The sequence below is a fragment of the Heterodontus francisci genome, chromosome 19 (genome assembly GCF_036365525.1).
Source record: "Heterodontus francisci isolate sHetFra1 chromosome 19, sHetFra1.hap1, whole genome shotgun sequence".
In the NCBI taxonomy this organism is placed as follows: domain Eukaryota; kingdom Metazoa; phylum Chordata; class Chondrichthyes; order Heterodontiformes; family Heterodontidae; genus Heterodontus; species Heterodontus francisci.
In genome coordinates this window covers 46,098,343-46,122,056 of record NC_090389.1, presented here as the reverse complement: position 1 = coordinate 46,122,056, position 23,714 = coordinate 46,098,343, and the positions used below count along the sequence as shown (strand labels likewise).

Here is a 23,714-nt window from a genome sequence, read left to right as displayed (position 1 = left end):
ATGGAATTTAATACAGAGAAGTGTATGAGGTGATGCATTTTGGCAGAAGGAATAGGGAAAGGCAATATAGACTTAATGGCACATTTCTAAAGAATGTGCAGGGACAGAGGGACCTGGGGGTACATGTGTATAAATCTTTGAAGCTGGCAGGACATATTGAGAGATTAATTAGAAAAGCGTATGGGATCTTGGGCTTCATAATAGAGCTATTGAGTATAAAGGCAGGGAAATTTAGCTAAACCTTTATAAAGCTCTGGTTGGGCCCCAACTAGAATATTGCATCTAGTTGTGGTCACCACACTTTAGGAAGGATTTAAGGGTTCTTGAGAGGGTACAGAGGAGATTTATTAGAATGATTCCAGAGATGGGACATTTTAGCTCCAAGGTTAGGTTGGAGAAGCTGGGGTTGTTCTCCTTGGAATAAAGTAGATTGAGGGGAGATTTGGTCGATGCGTACAAGATGATGACCGGTTTAGATAAGGTAGACAAAGAAAAGCTGTTCCATTAGCTGAAGGCGCAAGGACTAGGGGACATAGATTTAAAGTTTGAAGCAAGAGATGCAGGGGGAAGTGAGGTAGAACTTTTTTATACCCCCATCCTCAGTATTGGGGAGTCCAGCACGTCAGTGCAAAAGAAAAGGCTGTAACATTTGCAAACATTTTCAGCCAAAATGCCAAGTGGATAATCTATTTCGGTCTCCTCCTGAGGTCCCCAGCATCACAGATGCCAGTCTTCAGCCAATTTGATTCACTCCACGTGATATCAAGAAATCGCTGAAGGCACTGGATGCAGCCAAGGCTATGGGCCCTGACAACATCCCGGCAATAGTACTGAAGACTTGTGCTCCAGAGCTAGCCATGCTCCAAGCCAAGCTGTTCCAGTACAGCTGCAACAATGGCATCTACCTGACAATGTGGAGAATTGCCCAGGTATGTCCTGTTCACAAAAAGCAGGATAAATCCATTCCAGCCAATTACCGCCCCACCAGTCTACTCTCAATCATCAGCAAAGTGATGGAAGGTGACGTTGACAGTGCTATCAAGCAATAACCTGCTCACCGATGCTAAGTTTGGGTACCACCAGGGTCCCTCGGCTCCAGACCTCATTACAGCCTTGATCCAAACATGGACTAAAGAGCTGTAAAAGGGGTGAGGTGATTGTTACTGCTCTTGACATCAAGGCAGCATTTGATCGAGTGTCAAGGAGCCCTAGCAAAATTTAAGTCAGTTGGATTCAGTGGGAAAATGCCGAGTGCAAAGGAAGATGGTTGTGATTGTTGGAGGCTGAGCAGCTCAGCCACAGAACATCGCTGCAGGAGTTCCTCATGGTAGTGTCCTAGGCCCAACCATTTTCAGCTGCTTCATCAATGCCTTCCCTCCATCATAAGGTCAGAAGTGTTCAGTACCATTTGTGACACCTCAGATATTGAAGCAGTCTGTGTCCGTATGCAGCAAGACCAGGACACCATTGAGGCTTGGGTTGATAATTGGCAAGTAACGTTCACACCACACAAGTGCCCAGGCAATGACCATCTCAAACAAGTTAGAATCTAACCATCTCCCCTTGACATTCAAGAGCATTGCCATCGCTGAATCCCTCACTGTCAACATCCTGGGTTTACCATTGACCAGAAACTTAATTGGACCAGCATTATAAATATTGTGGCTACAAGAGCAGGTCAGAGACTGGGAATTCTGTGGCAAGTAACTCACCTCTTGACTCCCAAAACCTCTCCACCATCTACAAGGCACAAATCAGGAGTGTGATGGAATCCTCTCCACTTGCCTGGATGGGTGCAGCTCCAACAATCCTCAAGAACCTCGACACCATCCTAGACAAAGTAGCCCGCATGATTGGCACTCCATTTATAAACATTCACTCCCTCCACCAGCAATGCACAGTAGCAGCAGTGTGTACCATCTACAAGATGCACTGCACAATCTCGCCAAGGCTTCTTCGACAGCACCTTCCAAACCTGCGACCTCTACCACCTAGAAGGACAAGGGCAGCAGACGCATGGAACACCATCACCTGCAGGTTCCACTCCAAGTCACACCATCCTGACTTTGAACTATACCGCCGTTCCTTCACCGTCACTGGATCAAAAACCTGGAACTCCCTTCCTGCCAGTACTGTGAGTGTACCTACACCACGTGGACTGCTGCGGTTCAAGAAGGCGGCTCCTTACCACCTTCTCGAGGGCAATTAGTGATGGGCAATAAATGTTGTCCTTGCCAGCGACACTCGCAACCCCTGAAAGAATAAAAAAGCATGGTAATGACCTGGAACTCGCTGCCTACAAAGGTGCTGGAAACGGAGACGATAAATGATTTCAAAAAGAAATTAAATGGGCAGTTGAGGGAAATAAACTTGCAGGGCCATGAGGATAGAGCTGGGGAGCGGGGGAATAGGACTGACAGGATTGCTCTAGAGAGTCGGCAGGGACATGATCAGCCGAATGGCCTCGTCCTGCGCTGTAATGACTCTATGACTCCATGTATTGTTCAGGGTGTGTGCAATACTGACATACAAATGGAAACTATATCGTCTTTCCTTTTCCAGCTTGCAGTTTCTTTTTGGTTTCCTTCCTGACATTCTTTTATTCAATTGGAAGTGGTGTAAAACATGTTTTGATGGCCAGTAGAAAGAACTCACAATTGCTAAAAACAGCTGTGAGAGCTATATCAGTTCAGTTGAGTTGCAGCAATAATTGGATCTCCTAAGATTGCTAGCAAATTCAGCATTATCCAGCTTTAGATACAATATGCACCTTGCATGTCAATCACTGTACTCGTAATTAATTTTAAGTGAAACACTGAGATTTGCAGATATAAGGCTCTATATATTGCATGTACTTTATCATGTTGCATGTCCTCGCTCATGACACATTCAGGTGTAGCAAGTTGAGACCATTTAAGGCAAAAGCAATTGTAACCTATTTATCCTTTCTCTTGTAATATGGCATTTTTACAACCATAAAGCCTCATTGTCTCCAACAATGTCTTTTCTCACATATATTTATTCCCAGCTACCAGCACCCCCACCAAACAACCGCACAGATGAAATACAGAAATGGGCATTCGTTGGTTGCTGCTGAAGTAGAGGGGTCATTGTCTATTTCACCACAGACACCTGGGCAGAGGGCCAAAATATTAAAGGGAAATGAAAGTCTAGGAAATGAACATCCAAGCTTTTGTCTCCTTGGGCTGTTTCAGTTCATATCATGGTGTCTCGTGGGCCACGTATAAATAAAACAGCAGGAAAAGACTAACTTACTTTTTCAATTTGCTGTTTGTTCAGTGATAGGTTCCTTGTTTTATGATTTGTTGCTGTTTATGAACGTGATCCTGGAGCCAATCAGGCACAAGTAATACGAGACTTTCAAGTCCAACAGCTGTGCCATTACAACTATGATGAATGTAGTAGATGTAAGATTTTTATTATGTGTACAGGTATTTTTTTTAATACACAATGAGGGTACTGCTTTGAACAGAAATTAGTCCCCCTTGATGTTCTCTCCTCTTCAAGTATTTGTCCTGATAGTTCATTGGGCCAGACTCAAAAATCCATCACCAAGGTTTGGAAGAGCTTTGTGGTTTGCATCACTTAATGTCAGCCAGATGGAAAACAAAGTGGAAATAGATTAACTCTTGCAGGAGAAGGGTCAGTTTGCTAAGAATTGATTTTATGCTTAGGCATGCAAAACATAGATGTGTAAAGTTCAGTTACTTTAGTAATGTTGCTTATTTCATCTCTTACTCTTTCTAGTCAGATATGATGTCAATAGATCTCGAACAAAAATGTTGAAATTCTTGTCATCACCAGGTAGCCAAAATGCCATCTTGAAATTACGTTGTTACAATCTGCCTCTCTCAATCAAAGTGACCTTGTTTGCAGTGAAACAGCAAGGAGGAGTTTAGTTGTGACTTTGGCAATCCTGTTTGGGAAGTTGTGGGCAGAAGAGCTATTGGGAATCTTGACAAAACTCAGTTAATGCTCTGAAGCTATTTTATGTGAAAAGAAAAGGGTACAATGTTTCGGTGACAGCTGTGGCACACTTGGTAGTACTCTCACCTCTGTGTCAGAAAGCTGTGGGTTCAAGTCCCACCCCAGGACCTGAGCACAAAAACCTAGGCTGACACTCTAGTACTGAAAGAGTGCTGTACTGTCAGAGATGCCGTCTTTCAGATGAGATGTTAAACTGAGGCCCCGTGTTCCCTCTTGGATGGATGTAAAAATCCCAGGACACTATTTCAAAGAAGAGCAAGGGAGTTATTCCTGGCCAATATTTATCCCTCAATCAGCATCATAAAAGCATCTGTTCATTTTCACATTGCTGTTTTTGGGAACTTGATATGTGCAGATTGCTGCATTTCCTGCATTACAATAATGACTACACTTCAAATGTACCTCATTGGCTGTAAAACGCTTTAGGATATCCTGAGGTCATGCAATTCTTTCTTTAAAAATGGAATATAGTGTTTTGATCTCTTATTTATCCATGACATGGTAAGATATAACACTAACTACATTATTAAACTAACCTTTAAAATTGACATGGTAAGATATAACACTAACTACATTATTAAACTAACCTTTAAAATTAAGGGCGACGCAGTGGTTAGCACCACAGCCTCACAGCTCCAGCGACCCGGGTTCGGTTCTAAGTACTGCCTGTGCGGAGTTTGCAAGTTCTCCCTGTGACTGCGTGGGTCTCCTCTGGGTGCTTTGGTTTCCTCCCACATGCCAAAGACTTGCGGTTGATAGGTAAATTGGCCATTGTAAAAAAAAAATTGCCCCTAGTGTAGGTAGGTGGTAGGAGAATTGAGGGAAGGTGGGGATGTGAGAGGGAAATGGGATTCATGTAGGATTAGTACAAATGGATGGTTGATGGTTGGCTCAGACTCGGTGGGCCAAAGGGCCTGTTTTGGTGCTGTATCTCTCTATAACTAATCAAGCCCATTTATTTATAGTTACCACCTAAATATACAAATAGTGGAATTTGACCATGAAATGATCGCAGTCATTCCAAGATTACTCTCGTACAAATACAGATTAACCTATTAAATCAATACAGATCGATACCCCTAATTACATATAGTGAATAATATTGCACGTCTAATATTTTCAACACCACCACACATACTTTTGTATGGTTATAAAAACTTTGCATACATGCGCACTTCCTGTCATAGGAACTCAGAAAATCTTTAGGCCGCAAAAGACCATGAACTGCGGGGCCATAAAAAATGGCGGCCTGCATGCGTGGCTTTCACTCTGCGGAGCCACCACTATCTTATATGCGGTGACCCAGGTCCAATTCTGGGTACTGCCTGTGCGGAGTTTGCAAGTTCTCCCTGTGAGCACGTGGGTTTTCGCCGGGTGCTCCGGTTTCCTCCCACAGCCAAAGACTTGCAGGTGATAGGTAAATTGGCCATTGTAAATTGCCCCTAGTGTAGGTAGGTGGTAGGGAATATGGGATTACTGTAGGTTTAGTATAAATGGGTGGTTGTTGATCGGCACAGACTCGGTGGGCCGAAGTGCCTGTTTCAGTGCTGTATCTCTAAATAAAATAAAAAAATAAAAATAAAATAAACTATCTGCAAATCATCATCTTCATTTCATCTCCGCTATTGATATCCTCTAATGAATACCGAGAACTGCTGAAAAGAGATAGATTCAGACTGAATGTAAAACTGTGTTAATTCACTGAGAGAGTTGGCTTTTAACATAACTCATCAACGCAGGCTATAGGTACATACTGGACCAGCATTTTGAAGAGTAACCCATCATCAGTTGCAACTGCTAGCGCATCAGAGAGGCAGACTAGATGGACATATGGGGCTGAATTTTATAGGTGCCTCGACGTCGGGATCTGGGGGGGGGTGGGGGCGGTGCCATGAAGATTGCCCTGGATGAGGCCCGTCACCAACCACGATGGCAGCAGGGCCCGTCCCGATCTTGACAGCGGCGGCGAGGCCTCATGCTGTTCCCTCGCCACCCGGCGAAGGGTCTGTCATTTAAATATTCAGATTAATTTACTCACCTGCATTAATGAAGTTCCCGACGCCTCCTGATGTGCCGCCGTGATCTTCAACCCGGTGGCTGGCAATGCCGCACCTTCGAATCGCTGTCCAGGGAAACGAAGCGCACCACCTGTGGCGAGGGGGGGGGGGAGTGGGCTCAAATTTACTTAATTGGTCTGGGGGTGATGGGAAGGGGTAAAGGTAAAAGGTTTAGAACTTTGTGGGGGGTGGGGGGGAGGTGGGGGCAGGTCATATATTCGAGGGAAGTATTTTGGTGGGGGATCGGGGGAGAGAAAGGGCAGGAATGACATGTAATGATATTGGGGGTTGGGAGAGGGACTGGAAAGATTTTTTAAAATAATTTTAAATTCACTGTTCCTTCAAAAAATGTAATTGCCATTTAGGGCTCTAAGCCCTTTAAAAATGGCGCAGCGCCTGTGCAGTGGCGCCAGACACCGTTGCCGGCGGAGGGCGTGGGGGGGTGAGGCAGAGCGTCCGGGCCATGTTAATGAGGCGCCGCATATAAGGTAGTGGTGGCTCCGTGAAGTGAAAGCCACGCATGCAGGCCGCCATTTTTTATGCCCGCCGCATTCCATGGTCTTATGCTGGTGGGCCGTTTTTCTCTGTCCTACGTAAAGTGGCGACGGAGGTGTGAGAAGGTTGGGAGGGGCCCCACCGAGCCTCCTGCTCCATTTTATGCCACCATCACCCCCCCCCCCCCCCCCCACCACCCACCCGCCTTCCCTCTCTTTGTGGGGGGGGGGGGGGGGGGCATAAAATTCTGGCCAATGTGTCAAAGGTAAGGGTGCTGGGCTGGATACATGCAAAGTGCAGCAAGATAATAAGGGATCTGGCCTAAATTAATTAGCAAAAATATTATTAAAAATGTCAAATGATCATCGTTAGGAAATCTTCAAAAATGACATGGATGGACTGCAAAATAATAGACATGTAGATTGAAAAGGGGGTGCATGAAAGAATAAAGTTCTTTGGATTAATAGATTAAAGCAAAATTGCACCTTAAAAGGGAGACATTATTTAAATACAGCTAGCAATCATAAAGCCATGAGAAATATCGAATGTGTAGCGGGGAGGAGAAAAATAAGATTATACAATTGCAGACCTGTGACAGATGACATTTGATAGAATCGTACAGCACAGAAGGAGGCAATTTAGCCCATCGCTCTTTGAAAGAACTTTCCAATCAGTTCTTCTCCTGTGCTCTTTCCCCTAGAGCCCTACAAAATTTTCAATTTTAATCATATATCCAACTCCCTTTTGAAAGTTATTATTGAATCTGCTTCCACCACCCTTTCAGGCAGTACATTCCAGATCATCAGAACTCGCTGTGTAAAAACAAAATTCTGCTCAACCCCCACCTACCTTTTTTGTCAATTATAAATCTGAGTCCTCTCGTTACCAACCCTCCTGCTGGTGAATATGTGTGAGGTAATACATTTTGACAGGATAAACCAGGAATGGGGGTATACGTTAAATGAAAAAACCCTGAAGTGTGTGGCTGAACAGAGAGACCTAGGGGTTTCAATTTGTATTTTCTTGAATGTGCAAGTGCAGGTAGATAAAGTTTTATAAAAAAACAGTATTTTTGGCTTTATAAATAGTGGCTTGAATATGAGTAAAGAAGTAATAAATTTGTATAAAACTTTAGTTATGATACAGAATACTTTGTGTACAGTTTTATCACCAGATTATAAAAAGGATATTAAAGCATACAGCATAAAATCATGATCATGTCAGAGATAGGAATCTGTAGTTATAAGGAGAGGTTTGATTGAGATATATATGTGTGTGTATGTTAGTATGTATGTGTGCCTGTGTAAAATAAATAATGTGAACATTTCCATTGGAGCAGAGAAGGCTAAGAAAAGATTTAATAAAGAATTTAAAAAATGAGGGGCTTTAATAGAATGAATAGGAAAAGCCTATTTCCTCTGGTTGGGAAGTCGCGAACAATGGCTCATCAATTCAAAGTTGTCACTAGGTGAGCACAAAGAGGGGTTAGCAGAAATGTATTTACAAAGTGGATTGTTGGAGTGCCTTGAAGGAAGTGATTGAGGCAAAGACCTTTGCATCTTTTAAGCGAAAACTGGATAAATATCTGAAGTGGAGGGAGATACAGGGCGATGAAGAGAGCACGGGGCATTGGGATTAGTTTTGGATTGTTCCAGCCAAGAGCTGGCACAGACATTATAGGATGAAGGCCTCTATTCTGTACTGCAAACTTCTGTGGTTCTGAAATACTTCATGTTTTTATTGCACCTATTTTTGATTTAATCACAGGTTACGGTATGCCATATAAATGTGCAGGAAGAATTTGATAGTCTGAAATGTTATGCAACAAAGCTTGGAATAATCTAAAGAAAATTGTGGGTAACATTTACAAGCTTAGCACATTAAAGTGCCAATCTATTTAACAGTGTGGCCTGTGCATGCTTGGTACAAATTACTGTGCTTTAAAGTTATAATTACAGTAATAAGCTGAATCACTGTCTAGTAAATCCATAAACTGTTTCCATCTGTCAGCTGTAAGTCCATTTTAGAAAACCAAAATAACTGGAAAAACAAGCTGCCGAACCATTAAATTGTATAAGTTTAAAAACAATGTTTCAAGAATATTTACTAGTTCAAGCTGGTCCATAAAGAATTCTTTTTTTTTTACTTTAATTTTGTGTGTGTTTGTCTAAGTACTCGTTTTAGCTCATGTTTGTGTCTGCCTTAAAATGTTGTGGATTCAAGCTCCAATTTAGGACTTGAACACATAATATAGGCTGACAATACAGTGCAGTATAGAGTACATAAAAGATCCTGCAATACTATTCGAAGAAGAGCAGTTGAGGTCATCAGGTGTCCTGACCAGCATATATCCCTCAACCAACACAACCAAAAATAGAGTAACTGGTCATTTATCTCATTACTCTTTGTGGGCTTGTGCTGTGTACACATTCACTACTGCGCGTGTCTACCAAAAATCAGTGACTTCAAAAAAAAAAAGTAATTTGTTGGCTGTGAAATTTTTGGGCCTCTTTTTAAATCCCTGTGCATGTTTGAGTGCTGTTTTAACTGGATAAGCCATGTTAAATACAGTGTCGACAAGAGCAGGATCGATACTGGGTATTCTGTGGCGAGTAACTCACCTCCTGACTCTCCAAATCCTGTCCACCATCTACAAGGCACAAGTCAGGAGTGTGACGGAATAATCTCTACTTGCCTCGATGACTGTGAACACCCATTTTCTAAATAAATGGTCAACAGAATGGCTGAAAGTTCTTGGCCCTCGGTAGAAGGGCATGGAAATAGGCCAAAACCTGGATATGCCTGGTATCAGTCAGTACTGGGAGTTCATCCACATCTGTGCCTGCCTCTTAATGTTCTGCTCAACATAGAACTGAAAGTTTTACCCTTTTTTCTTTTTTTCCATTGCCAGGATTGTGTTATTCCACCATTGGAGTCCATTCTTTCAGCCAATAAACCCCTGATTTCTGGACTTCTCTTCTGAAAACACTTTCAAAATGGGTCCTGAAACTCCTCCTTTGTGACTTCATTTTTTTCTTCCTGCCCCTCTGCCTGAATTTCTTTAATTCTTGCTCAGTGTTCCCCTCTCGCATTTCTAAAATGCTCTGAGACATTCTTCAATGTGAGAAGCAATATTTGTTGAGGACCACTGTTATATCCTAAGCAGGATATTTCTCCAGCATTGTGCATGGCATGGGAGAAACTCCCAATACTAAGTCACTGATTCGAAGAGAAATATCTTAAGAAATACATAGACAAAGGAGAAAGGTGTCATCATATATATCCAAATATTCTGTACTATTCGCATGTTAAGTATTTCTTTGACACTCCAGTTGTGAATCCAAATAATGTGACTTATTTCCCAGTGTACAGCATTTTAATAGAAAGTTTTGTATGGAATTATCAAGAAGTGGATCATTTTATATAATATATAAATAAAAGCAAAATACTGCAGATGCTGGAAATCTGAAATAAAAACAAGAAATGCTGGAAATACTCAGCAGGTCTGGCAGCATCTGTGGAGAGAGAAGCAGAGTTAACGTTTTAGGTCAGTGACCCTTCATCAGAAGTGGATCATTTTGTTTTATTTTGGGTGTTCACCTTTTGCACTTCCCTGCCCTGTGACACTCTATTTTGCTTTAGAAACAAGATTGGCACTGGGTAAGGGTTATTACAATGTAAGTTAACAGGAAGGATCTTTACTGAAAAAGGCTCAGCTCTGTATATTTTATATTTGTAATCAAGTTTTGAGATGGGGGTTTTTTTGGGGTGATTTTTATATAGCGTGTAACAACTCAACTTGGAAGTTTTGGATTAAAAATATTTTCAACCTCCATTGATGGAAAGTAAGGGCCATTACCAGTGTGGTAGTATAACAACAACAACAACTTGCATTCATATAGCACCTTTAACATAGTAAAAGGTCCCAAGGTATTTCATAGCGTTATCAAACAAAATTTGACACTGAGCCACATAAGGAGATATTAGGGCAGATGATCAAAACCTTGGTCAGAGGTCAGCTTTAAGGAGCATCTTAAAGGAGAGAGGTAGAGACGGTAGAGTGGTTTAGAGCGTGAATTAGGGCTTGCAGCTGAAAGCAAGGCTGCCAATGGAGCAATTAAATTAGGGGATGGGCAGGAGGCAGATTTGGAGGAACAGAGAGATCTTGGGGGTGTTATAGTATTGGAGGAGATTACAGAAATAAGGAGGGATGAGGCCTGGAAGGATTTGAAAACAAGGATGAGAAATTTAAAATTGAGGAAGCTTATCTGGGGGACAAACCCAACACCAAAATTGCCAGGGAAGGGGATGGAGTCAGTGGCTAAGGAACAGAGTTTGTAGCAGGGACTGAAGAAAATGGCTTCAGTCTCTGTGTTTAGGTGGTGTAAATTTCTGCTCACCCGGTACTGGATATCAAAACAGCTGGTGGTCCCCTCCTGTGATCCAGAGCACCATCCAAAGGCTGAGGAAGTCATCATCTGCCTCCTTGGCCCCTCTGACTCAGGGACCATCTATGCATCAGCCACCTGTGACGGAGGCTGTCTCTATATTGACGCAGGTGCAGCAGCCTCTGGAGGCGCCCCCACGACGAGGCCAGAAGGAGAGCACTGTGTAGAAGTGGCCACAAGCAGAGGCCATTGCATCAGTCAAGAGCACTGGGTGGTTCAATGGGGTTTATATCACTTGTAAATGTACAATTTATTATTAACACTGTAAATGTTGAGACATGATCTCAGATGTGTGAGGTTCAATTCTTTGGCAAAACTGAAAAAGAGGGATGAAGTGGTGAAGGGAAGCTGCTCTTTGAACAGAGACAGTGAGACCACTAGACAGATGTGCGCCAAGCATTTGCAGTAAGAATAGATCTATTCAAGGTTGGTTCTTCAATGCAAGTGTTTTCAGAGGATGATCAAAGTGAGTGCCAGAGCATATAGTCCAGCTGGATGAGAAGCACTCGGGTGAAATGTGCCTGGATCAGATGTGCCCTGACGGTGATGTCATACTGATGAGAGCTTAGACTCCTGAGCTGGCCCTGTCCACCTCCTGCACAGCTTAGGCACCTCTCTGCTCTGCATCTTCCTGCTCTTCCACCTTCTCCTCCGCCAATGAACTGTGTCGATCTCGTGCCCCAGACTCAAGGTCCACTTCTCTCTGGAGGGCCATGTTATGGAGAGTGCAGCAGACCACCACAATACGGGGCACCACCTGACTGGTCCAGGCACCCGAACTGAATCTTCAGAAGCCCAAAGCTCAGTGGTGATTATTGTGAGCAGATGCCTTCGGTTGTAGTACCTCTGTGCCTCCGTCTTGGGATCACACAAAAGGGTGAGTAACCATCTCTTCAAGGGATATCCCTTGTCCACTAGAATCCATTCCACGAAGTTTGGGTGGTGGCATAAAGTGTTGCGGCACCCTGAACTACCAGAGGATGAAGGTGTCATGGCAACTGCCAGGATAGCACGTGCACGCATGCATAAAGCTCTTGTGGTTGCAGAGCAGCTGAATGTTGAGGGAGTAGATGCCCTTCCTGTTGATGAATCTCACTGGCTGCTCACTTGGCACATGGGTGCACCTGCGGGAATCCAGCGGTGGAGGTGAATCCCACAGCCCTTTGTGCCTGCAAGGCTCTATCTGTTTGAAATTGTATGTACTGCCCAGCTCTCACAAATAGGGCATCAGTGACCTGTGAGTTGCAATGTTGTGCTGCTGCTTGAGATGTCACGAAGGTCTGCTGCTGATCCTTCGAAGGAGCCAGAGGCAAAGACATTTAAGGCCACAGCACACAGTACTGTGAGCTTAGGTCTTCCTCAACGAGAGCACAAATCTCAGTGACTATCTGTCTAGATAGGCACAGTCTCCTGCAGCACTGATCCTCTGACATTTCCGGGTAACAACTTCTTTAGCAGTACACTTGATGCTGTGGGTATGGCTTTCATTGCCCTCCTGTGCCTCGTTCCTCTCCATTGCCCTCCTCATGCCCGGGGCTCTGCATCTACTCCCGAAGATGTTGCTCCTTACTGCTACTCACCCCTATCTCCGAGTACCTTAATCCCATGTCCAGCTGTTGCCTTGGTTGCGGTCAGCTGCACTCAATGCTTACTGGATTACCCCCCTCACCTAATAGTCCCACAATCCCTGGAGGGTCACGAACCCCTCCCCAGCCCAAGTGTAGACAGACCACTTGCTCTGTTAACTCTGCTTACCCAATGGCATCCGTGTGCCCTCTTAGCCATTTACCCTTTTCTGAACCCACCTAATTGAATGGCATGGCCATGACTATCTCCCCACTGTGTTGCCTTCTCCTTCCAAGTGGGCTGTTCCTGATGCATTGTGTAACCCATGCACCCCCTCGTTAACAAGAGCAATTGGCCTATTATCTGGATCAGGTAGGTTGCTGGGTCCCACCTCTCCACCACAACCCCACCTGGCATTAGAAAATTAAGCATTTGAATGCTTTGCATTGATTAGATAAAATACTTTTGAGTGTGGTGAGTTATAGTAGAGTAATATGTATTGTAAAGGTCACTAGCATTGTAATCACATATGATTTATTTTGTACTGACTGCTAGGTTTGGAATGAGTCCAGACAAATCTCAGAATTTTAAACTGGATCACTATGTATTCAATATTGGATCTCAAAAGTGAATTTTCCTCAGTGTGCATTAGATGATGATTTAGGTATGCATGTGAGGTATAAGTATGCAACTGCCACAGAATGGTGTTACCCAATGGTTAATTGATGTTTTTCAGGCTGTAAGAAAATTTGTAGTGGAGTTCTCCAAGGGTCAGTGTTGGGACCCTTGCTTTTCCTGATATATATTAATGACCTAGACCTTGGTGTACAGGGTACAATTTCAAAGTTTGCGAATGATACAAAACTTGGAAGCATTGTGAACTGTGAGGAGGATGGTGTAGAACTGTAAAAGAACATAGACAAGTTGTGCAGTGGACGGATAGGTGGCAGATGAAGTTCATTGCAGAGAAATGTGAAGTGGTTCATTTTGGAAGAAAGAACATGGAGGGACAATATTACGTAAAGGATACAACGCCAAAGGGGATGCAGGAGCAGCGGGACCTGGATGTATGTATGCATGTGTCATTAAAGGTGGCAGGACAGGTTGAGTGCAGTTAATAAAGCATACGGTATCCTGGGCTTTATTAATAAGGGCATAGAGTACAAGAGCAAAGAAGTTATGTTGAACCTATATAAGACACTAGTTCAGTCGCTGCCTGCAGTATTGCATCTAGTTCTGAGTGCCACACTTTAAGAAAGATATAAAAACATTGGAGTGCAGAAAAGATTCATGAGAATGGTTCCAGGGATTAGGAACTTCAGTTATGAAGATAGATTGGAGAAGTTGTGACTGCTTTCCTTGCAAAAGAGAAGGCTGAGAGGTGATTTGATAGAGGTATTCAAAATCATGAAGTGTCTAGACAGGAACTGTTCCCACTTGTGAAAGGATCGAGAACGAGAGGGCACAGATTTAAAGTAATGAGTAAGAGAAGCAAAAGCGACATGAGGAAAAACTTTTTCATGTAGCAAGTGGTTAAGGATCTGGAATGCGCTGCCTGAGAGTGTGGTGGAGGTAGGTTCAATTGAAGCATTCAAAAGGGAATTAGACTGTTATATGAAAAGGAAGAATGTAATAGATTGTAAGGGAGCTAACACCAAGAATGTGTGAACGAATATGCATCAGCTTTCATGGCAAAAAAAAACCCAAACTCAGCAGTCTATATTTTATATTTTTCTTAGATTGAGTACAGTAAATCACTTTTTCCTGTATCAATTGGAAACTCAAAAGCTTCAAAATGAGCCCTTTCTGTATATAGTATAAGATTCATGGACCCTTCCTTTGACACACTAATGACTAAAGTCTTTGTATATTTAGAACCATCCATTTAATTTTCACACATTTAAATATTTTAAAATGCTTTCAAGCACTTCATCTGTTTTCTGCTGTGCTGAATGGAATTGTTTAAATGTAAATTTATTTTGGAGGAGATATAATTATTGAAATGTGCTGGTTTTAAAAGCTGTAGAGTATTTAATGGTTAAAAATATAAAGTGAGGGTGACTGAAATATTTGAGGGGTGTTGACATTTAAAAAAAAATTTGAGTCAGACCAGATCCACTAAATGTTTAAGAATTAGGCCAATGCCGATGCTGGCCTTTGCTGAAGGACAACCCACCTATGAAAGATGCAGAGGAATGCTTGGGGTTGCCACAGATTTTGTCCAAATCAGGTAACTTGGTAGGAGGGGGAAGAAGGGTTGTTGAGGCAGGGTCAGTATTTGGGAGGCAGATGGCAAGGTCCAAAGTGCTCCAGTGATCAAGTGGGAAGTTAAGTAGCCATTTTGGGTTAACAATAGACGAAAAAAAACTGAAGTAGTTATCCGTAAAAGCAAGAGGTTACAAATCGGCTTGACAAGAGTGTGCTGCATCAACACCAGGTCCCCAAGTGCAAGCAGAGAAAACAGTTTTTGAAGTATGCCAAGATCACCAAGATGTCACATTAATGGAAAATCTTATTAAAAATGCAGAGTGGGTGTCACCAGATGTGGACATAATTATCAAGTCTCTGTGGGTTTCTCAGGACTTAAATGGGAAATGACAAGCTACTGATTTTAATATTTAGATGTTTGCTGCCCAAAACCCCCCATTTAAACACTTGGCATAGTAGCTGTTTTCTTCACATGCAATTTTTTTCTTTTGCTTCTCTTCCTAAATTGCAGTGTCTATAAGGGGAAATCACCTTTCAGTAATCTGTTATTTGGCTGTGCAGAATATTTGTCGATCCTAATTATCGCCTCACCATAGAGGGTTATTGTGTAGGTGCAAGAACTCTGGGTGATTTTCCCCATTCCAGTTGAGATCATTTTTAATTTCACATTGTTCTGAAAACACAGGAGGCCATTTTGATAGAGACTTTTTACAACAGCCAAGCAGCTTTTGTTTTTTTTTCTATGGTGACCTACAAATTACCAGATTTACTTAACTCAATTTCAGAATTGGCCATAATGGATTTTGAACTCAAGTATTCTCAGTGTCATAACCAGCTACGTGGTTAGCTTTGAACAAACCAGGCAGCGTAAGCTATGTTGATGGCGAAGAAATTTAAATATACCTATTTTTAAACAAGCTTGGCAGCTGGTGAAGCATGCAGTGCACTTAATACTATGCCTCCCACCTCTACATTCAGGGAAGTATCTTTAAAATTTTAACCCTGCTGACTGTGACTTGTACATAGCTGGATGTAGACTTGGTTTTCCCAAGTGCAGGCAACAACTTAGAGACCAATTTTGCAGTGGGGGCCTCAAACAGCCATTAGACTATTTACAAACCATGGTGTATTTCTTGCTCACCAGCTGGAGGCTGCTTAGTGCTGGCTGAATTTCTCAGCCTATGTATTTAATACAGTAGTATCAAAGACTCAGGCCAGTAATTACTGAGACTTAGAGATACTGTATGCCTGGTCTGATAGGGAAACATTCCTTGACGCTTTTGGTTAGAGAACTTCCTCCTTATGATAGAACCAAATATAGATTAACTGGTTAGTGGCCTTACTACCCATAAACTGTTTAGTGATGGTTCTAAGATGTTATATAAATGGAAGTAGTTTTTTTGTACTTTAAGTGGAGTTGTAAAAGGAGGCACAGGTTGTGTTGTAGTATATATATTACATCTCCATTTTCAAATTAATTGGTTTTTTTTCCCCTTTTTCCTCAGCTTATTTTCAGGAATTGTTCCCAGAGTAACATGGATCAGTCTTGGAGGTTTTCTTTTCCTAGGAACTTATGAAAAAGTGCACAAAATGCTTTTATAAGGAGTCAAAAATTGAATACAAAATTTTGTATTATAAATGATTTTTATTAGACACACTTCAATATCTTTGTTAGACACTTCTATATTTTACATTCCTGTAACAATGTATATTTTATCAAATTGTAATAAATAAATATTTGTGCAGAAAAGTAACACTTCCTTCCTCTCTGTTTGTGTCCTTTCTGGCAATGTATAAAAAAATGAAATAATTGGTGGATAATTATTTTACGTAGTGTGGTTTGAGGCAGATTCAACATGGAAATATTTTCTATCATTAAGATTTCGAACCTCAGCAAATGTAAAGACTACAGTGATCAACACTTGGTTAACCCCAATGCTATTTTCCGAATAATGCTGTGCACCAGTTTCTCAAACTAACAGCTAATGAGATTGCTTGTCCAGATCACTTGGAAAGAGGTTTATAATTAACGTTGTCAATTTCTCCAGTGCCCCATTGGCTCATAACAGAATTAGTGCTATAACTCAAGTTTGAATCCTGGGATCAATTAATGACCATTAAAGTTTGAGTGGCTTGTCTACAATTTCTAAGACATACTTCTACACTAAACTACAAAGGGAATAACCACTGGAGAATTGTAATTAAAGAATGAACTGTGTCTATAAATGAAGTAGCCCCTTCTCTAACTTATGCAATTTCCTAGAAATTCTGGAGTAATCTGATTGCCTAATTTCTTATATTTCTGCCCCATAAGTATTAATTATACAAACTATTCTGTGGAAGGGATATTTTCATTGACCCCTTGCAATAAGGCACCAGAAGGTTTTGCAAAATTTAACAGCAACCAACATAACCATCGTTCTAAAAATTCATGTTATTCATGCACTAAATAGGTTTAAAATAGCTTCTGTTAATGATACCATATATGGAAACTCTTATGTACAAACATATAAAAACAAAACATTCCTTTTTCTGTACATTATTCCCCGCATTTACATGCTTTAAATGCAAGTCAACTGTTGAGCTACTAATGCTTCCCCTGGAAGCTTAAAAAATACACAGTTAAAGAATGCTCGAATAGGACTGTTCCCACACAAGCTCTGTCCTGTCTTGTCTCTTCATCATGTTGGTGAGGTAGTAACAAAAAGCTGACAGTTTTCAGTGCACAGGTTTGCATTCATCTGCAATTTACTTCTGTTTTTCAGACAAAATCACAAGATTATGATAACTGCCCATTAAGTAGTAATGTCGGTTTATTGTCACTGTGCAATAAAGTCTGAGGTTTGTCACACAAAGATACTGATTGGTGGCTGTACTGAATTGTGAAGTTCCTGACACAACTGCACAGGTTGGGAAGACAAACCTGAAAAAATTAAAAATTTTAGATTCAGCAGGGTTGGTTAAGAATTAACTTTTCATGATTAATCTAAATCTTGTAAAAAGAAACATTTAAGGGATAAAGGCACCAAGTTGTAAAAGGTCTGGCACTTGCTTTAGCTTTTTCAGTTACTGCAAAATAAACTTAATTGTCATTCACACTTCAAACAAAGGCCAAACGTTACCTTTTTTGTCAGCAAACTTTACAGGTGCTAAGTTTTGTGCCTGTGATGTCATCCTATCATGGTTGCTACGATATACAAGTCCTTGTCTCTCCATCAGGCTACTGGAAGTTCCATTACATGGATAATGATTTAAAATGCATTCATCGATTCTATTCTGTTCCTCATCATGATCCACACTTCTATACGGATTTGAACATTCGAGTTCCTTGGAGTAAACGTTGGCATTATTAAACTGATCCGGAATACCAAATGAACCTATTAAGATGGAGAAATTCTTAGTCACTGCACAAAACAAACACTTTTCTAAAACTTGTTATTTGCACAGATATCCATTAGAAAGTACTTTTATAGTTTAACCTCAAGAATGGTCGAATTGTGTGCTAGCAAAAAAAAAACGTAGATTTTTGATTGACAAGGGAGTCAAGGGTTCTGGAGGTCATGCAGAAAAGTGGAGTTAAGGCCACAATCAAATCAGCCATAATCTTATGTTATGTTCTCACATTCTCATGGTTAGAATTTTGACAACAAGAAGTTCTTCGTCTTTGGCCTCCTTGTCTCTAGACAATGGGTAAGCGCCTGGAGTGGCTATAAAGGCCAATTCTAGAGTGACAGACTCTTCCACAGGTGCTGCAGATAAAATTGGTTATCAGGGCTGTTACACAGTTGGCTCGCTCCTTGCGCTTCTGTCTTTTTTTCCTGCCACGTCTCTTCGACTCGCCCCGCCTTTATGGTTGCCCACCAGCTCTGGCGATTGCTGGCAACTGACGCCCATGACTTGTGATCAATGTTACAGGGCTTCATGTCGTGTTTGCAACATCACAAGAAGTAGCCAACTGTTAACATACAAAGTGCAGTGGGTGTGCCTCATAACACACTGTCATGCTAAACTCGTGAAATGTTCAGAGAGTGAGTAATCATGCATGCTTTTCCTTCTGTTGAGTCACGAAAAGTCTATAAAATATTTAAGACAACAAATGATATAGCTGAATGGGCAGAAGTTTTCATCTAAATGCTTCTCAAAGCATCTTCCATGTTCATATCCATTCTCTTACTATGTGATATAATCCTTCTCCAATGGACATTGTTCAGTATTACTGAATAGAATGAAGGCAAAGAATTCTTACAGGGACTGGTGGATTGGATCTTGCATAAAACAGAATACGCCAAAATAAGAATGAACATGACCTTACCTGATAGATTATCTATTATTCTCAACACATTGTAAGGAACCCGCACAGTAGCAACTGGGAAATGCTATTTTGGACTAAATAAAGCATATTTGAATTTAGCATAGACCAATATTCATGGAGGAATGAAGATTACTGTATGTGATCACTAGGCAAAATGTTTCGATTAACTTTATGCAGGTTAGCACTGGATATGTTAATCTCACTTGGAATCAGCTTCAGCCAATTCACTGAAGATAGAAAGTCCATTATCTTTATGGATAGATACTCTTTCACCTAAAAGGTCAGAGCTCTGCAAATACCCAAAGTACAGCATTCAGAGTGAACTGAGGGCTCGATTCCCAAGGAATGGATTCAAAGCACTTTTCTATCTTTTCAGTTATGAGTGTTATCCTTGGTTCCTACCACCACCCTCAAGCAAAATGGTGAAATGGGCTCAAACCTACAGCATATGTAGGACACAAGTAAAAAGGATTTAGGGACTTTGCCTCAAATAGGAACATAGAATATGTTGGCAAAAATAACCTGCCGAATTAGCCAGTCCAAGTTTGCGAGTAGCCTCGGTGCCCTGGAACTGGGGAAATGAGCAGGATGGTGCAGAAGGCTTATTCAGTGACAACATCTGGTAACAGATGGTTTATAGCATTAGCAACAATGTCCCACAGCCAAACAACCCACCCTTAATCAGCATGTAGCCTTATAGATGAAGGATGACCACTCAGCAAGTTGCGGGAGCACTGCCAGTACCAGTCGAGAGACACTAACAGGAGTTGCACTTGATGAATATGAAGTGTTTTGTCACAGCTACAAGCTTTAGCACCCAATAACCTACTTCATACATGTTATTCTTTGTGTGAAACAGATGCACTTTAATATCTGAAACAAGTTTTATTCAATTTTTATTAAACATCTTCTCAAAGAACAGAACTGTTCATTTTGATTCATGTACCATGTAAATGTCCCATATGCACTTTACACTCTATCGCTACTTAACCAAAAATTTACTTGCAAACTATATAGCTGAAAGTAACCAGTCTTTGGAAGAAGTAGCTTCTATACTTTTTCAAAGCTGAAAGCAAAATTATAAATTGGAACAGAATATAGATACTTTATAATTAGAAGGATTTCTAGTTGCAAAAGTCACATACCTATTTTTTCTGAGCACAGTCTTCCATCTGCTGCATGTTTACATCCATCTTTAACATTACACCCAAAACAATCCTTTGTCTGTCTGCAAGGAATATTATAAGACTCCATCTCGGCACTGCTTCCAGCATCAGACCGACGCACACCTGTTAATCAAATAGCCTATCAGAGCTCCAGAATCAGATTTGGGCTGCCTTATAAAATTATGCTCACTGTTAACAATTCTGGTATTCCAGTATACGGTCACAGCTTATGAGCAATTGTTAGATGTGATATGATCTTCCTCATTCCTTAAACATAGTTCACCCTCCAATTAATAGTGATCAGGCCTTCATCTACACAGGGCAAATTTAAATAGGATAGCATTCTTTTACAGAGCACCCATGATGACTCTTTAGTCTCATACCCTGCTAAATTAGTGGACCTCATTCTATAAGAATATCACAGTTCTTATTGGTGACATTATCAAAAGTAAACGTAAAAATGCAAGCCAGTCAGTCCTTTGTGCGGCTTACAGTTTAAAGAATAGCTTAAATAAGAACAAGAAATGCTGGAAATACTCAGCAGGTCTGTCAGCATCTGTGGAGAGAGAAGTAGAGTTAACATTTCAGGTCAGTGACCCTTCATAACTGGCAAATATTAGAAATTTAATAGGTTTTAAGCAAGTAAAGTGGGGATGCGGCAAGAGATAACAAAAGAGGTGTTGATAGGACAAGGTCACAGAGTATTATTATTATTAAAGAATAGCTTGATAGATTCTGGGGAAACCATGTGTTCGAACACACATCATCCAACACCAGGTTCTGAAGCATTATAACAAACAGGAGTAGGAGGTCATGTGCAGCACCATTTGCCAACATGTGCAACTTCAGCATCAGGTTCGCTAGCACCCATCTAGCTAGGCGATACTCCTGTAGTGCATGGAAGATGTGGAGTGAACAATTTTAAAATACTCTGCATGCATAGGTAGTATAGAAAATTGATGATAATTTTGCAGCTAGTTTGGTCCCAAAACACACATCTCAAGTAGTCAGATAACATAGTAGGACTTTGTAAAAGCCTCCAGTTAAGGTTTTTGAGCTTACCTTAGATCTGAAACTATTGCTGCTCATAACTTCAATACCACAAAAGTACTTAAAAACTGATCAATCTACACACATTGAACTAAACCTTTACTGGCTTGTAGTTTATCTTAGATGGATTGAGGTGTAAAGATTAGGCCTATCATTATCCAAAGGTTTGCCTGTTGGTGCCATCTTTTCTAGCATTAAGAGTATCTTTTAATGTTGCTACTGCAGCCAAATACTAGCAAGGTACTGATGTCAAAAGCATTAGTACCCCAGCAGTAAATACCACTGAGGCAGAGAAAAGGTATAAAGTTCTGTTAATATTTACTCACTATACTTTCTCCCAGTTTTGAAAATCATATACATTAGGCTCAATGAACTTCATCCTAGCAGCCCTCTCCACAGATGCTACCTGACCTGATGAATATTTCCAGCATTTTATGTTTCTATCTCAGATTTCCAGCATCCACAGTATTTTGCATTGGAATAAACATCGCATATCAAATACTTAGCATGGCTGACTATGATTTTTCAAAGTAGTGCATTGAAAGTTTTTTTTTCTTTAAAATATGCCTATTTTCTATGGCTGAAAAACTTGACAATTAAAAAAAATTAACCATACCATTGTTCTCCATACGTCCATTAGAAAATGTCACTGCTAGTTGCAAATTGCTACTACCGTCCATCCTGACACAGGTTTCCTGACGCTCAGACAACGTCCCTTGTGAAGAGAGGTAACTTGGTACATCAGGTGGTACAACTGTTTCATCTATAAGATATAAACAGGCACATGCTAAGGTAAACACAGGTGTGAGGTAGACAGGTCATATTTTCCTTTTTACACGAATTGCAATTGAGGATTGGCACATAAACACTCCCTAATTCCAAACATGACTCAACCCACATAATATGAAAAGCTCTTTGATTTTAATTCGATAATTACTTATGAAATAAAAGCCTGCTTTAACATACAATTTGGAAAGCTTAATTCTTCAATCTTCAGAAAAACCTGGACATCATGCCAAAATTTCTCAAAGTTTTATAACTTTTGTTTGCTTACAAGTTATTGCTCCTCATGAAATGAGATGTATGGTAGTGTACTGCTTGGGCTAATAATTCAAACAAAGTAAATTTTAAATGCCACAATAGCGGTTTGAGAATTTAAACTCAGTTTCAAAAAATAAATCTGGAAACAAAAAACTGATCAGTAGAAAAAGTGACCGAAAAGTGACTTCAGTCCCACACCATCCTGGTTGATTCTTAATCTGAAGTGACATAGCTAGCCACTGAGTTCAAAAAGGTGGCCCGCCACTACTTTCTCAGGGCAACTAGGGATTGGCGATAAATGCTGGTCTAATCAGTGATGCCCACATCCCCAGAATGAATAAATAAATGGAAAGAATTGTGAAATTATGTAGTTAAGAAAAACTGGAAAGGCACTAGGAACCAAAAGAATGGATATAGGGAAGTGGCCAAATATGGTACAAAGTTGCACTAGTAGAGAACACAATTCAAATTATTGTTGCAAACAATGTTACTCAGCCCCCATTTTAAGTAATGTGCAAAATTCTGGTGACCCACTCATGGGAAGAATACAAGTCCTTGAAAGCATAGGGATAAGCAATGATGATTCCCGATTTTGAACAACGAAAGCCAAGGAGATTTGTATTTTCTTTGGAGAATACCTAAGCGACCTTATTGAGATTTTCAAAATTAAGAGGCAACTAAAGTTTATTCAGACAACTGTAGTGAAAGATTCAAAAACCAAAGATAAAAATTAGGAAGTAAAATTAGCAAATAAACCACCAATACAAAATGAACAGGTTAGTAGTTGCAATTCTTTCTTACACAGATGCTTTAAATCAATAAAACTTTTACTAAAGGCCAGCTATCCGACGGGACCCGACATGTGTCGGGTTCGGCTTGGGTCGGGCCAGGTCAGACACACACTCACAACCTCCTGTAAGTGGCTTCAATGTTAGTGTAATTTTTGGACTAGAAAGGTGGTTTTGTTAGTTATTTTAAGCTTGTGCAGATCAGCAATAAAGTCAAAAATGGAAGCTAGGTTAACTGATGGTCAGGTTGGGTCGGGTTGGACACGGGAAAAAAATGGAAGGACTCAGGCCAGCTCGGGGTCGGATGTGGTTCCGTCGGGCTCGGGTTGGGTTTCGTTTGCAGACCTGAGCTGGCCTTTAATGTTTACTGCATCTCCTAAAATTAGATAACAGCTAACTAGGTATGGGCACCATTTAGTGCAGTTGCATCAGAAATATTACTACTACATCTTAACCTACTGCAATGCACAACACTTTGCAAAGCTTGAGTGTATTTGAGTGGTGAAAGAGGAGGAAGGCTTGTGTTTATGTGTGTGTAAATATATATATAGAACCTTTCACAATCTCAGGACATC

At 40.9% G+C, this 23,714-nt stretch overlaps 2 protein-coding genes across 3 annotated transcripts in view; one reads left to right on the top strand and one right to left on the bottom strand.

The window, feature by feature from the left end:
• slc25a26 (solute carrier family 25 member 26) overlaps window positions 1–16,504 on the top strand; it is a 274,969-nt gene extending 258,465 nt beyond the window's left edge. Inside the window, exon 10 of the mRNA XM_068051571.1 lies at window positions 16,288–16,504. Coding sequence (XP_067907672.1) covers window positions 16,288–16,384 — 97 coding nt within the window. The 3' untranslated portion in view covers window positions 16,385–16,504. The remainder of the gene's footprint in view (window positions 1–16,287) is intronic.
• A 117-nt stretch (window positions 16,505–16,621) lies between these two features.
• lrig1 (leucine-rich repeats and immunoglobulin-like domains 1) overlaps window positions 16,622–23,714 on the bottom strand; it is a 76,152-nt gene continuing 69,059 nt past the window's right edge. For both annotated transcript variants that reach the window (XM_068051568.1, XM_068051570.1), the window contains 4 exons: window positions 21,927–22,073; window positions 20,240–20,383; window positions 17,905–18,159; window positions 16,622–17,705 (listed from right to left, as the gene is read on the bottom strand). In XM_068051568.1, the coding sequence (XP_067907669.1) occupies window positions 17,629–17,705; window positions 17,905–18,159; window positions 20,240–20,383; window positions 21,927–22,073 (623 nt within the window). In that variant the 3' untranslated portion in view covers window positions 16,622–17,628. The remainder of the gene's footprint in view (window positions 17,706–17,904; window positions 18,160–20,239; window positions 20,384–21,926; window positions 22,074–23,714) is intronic.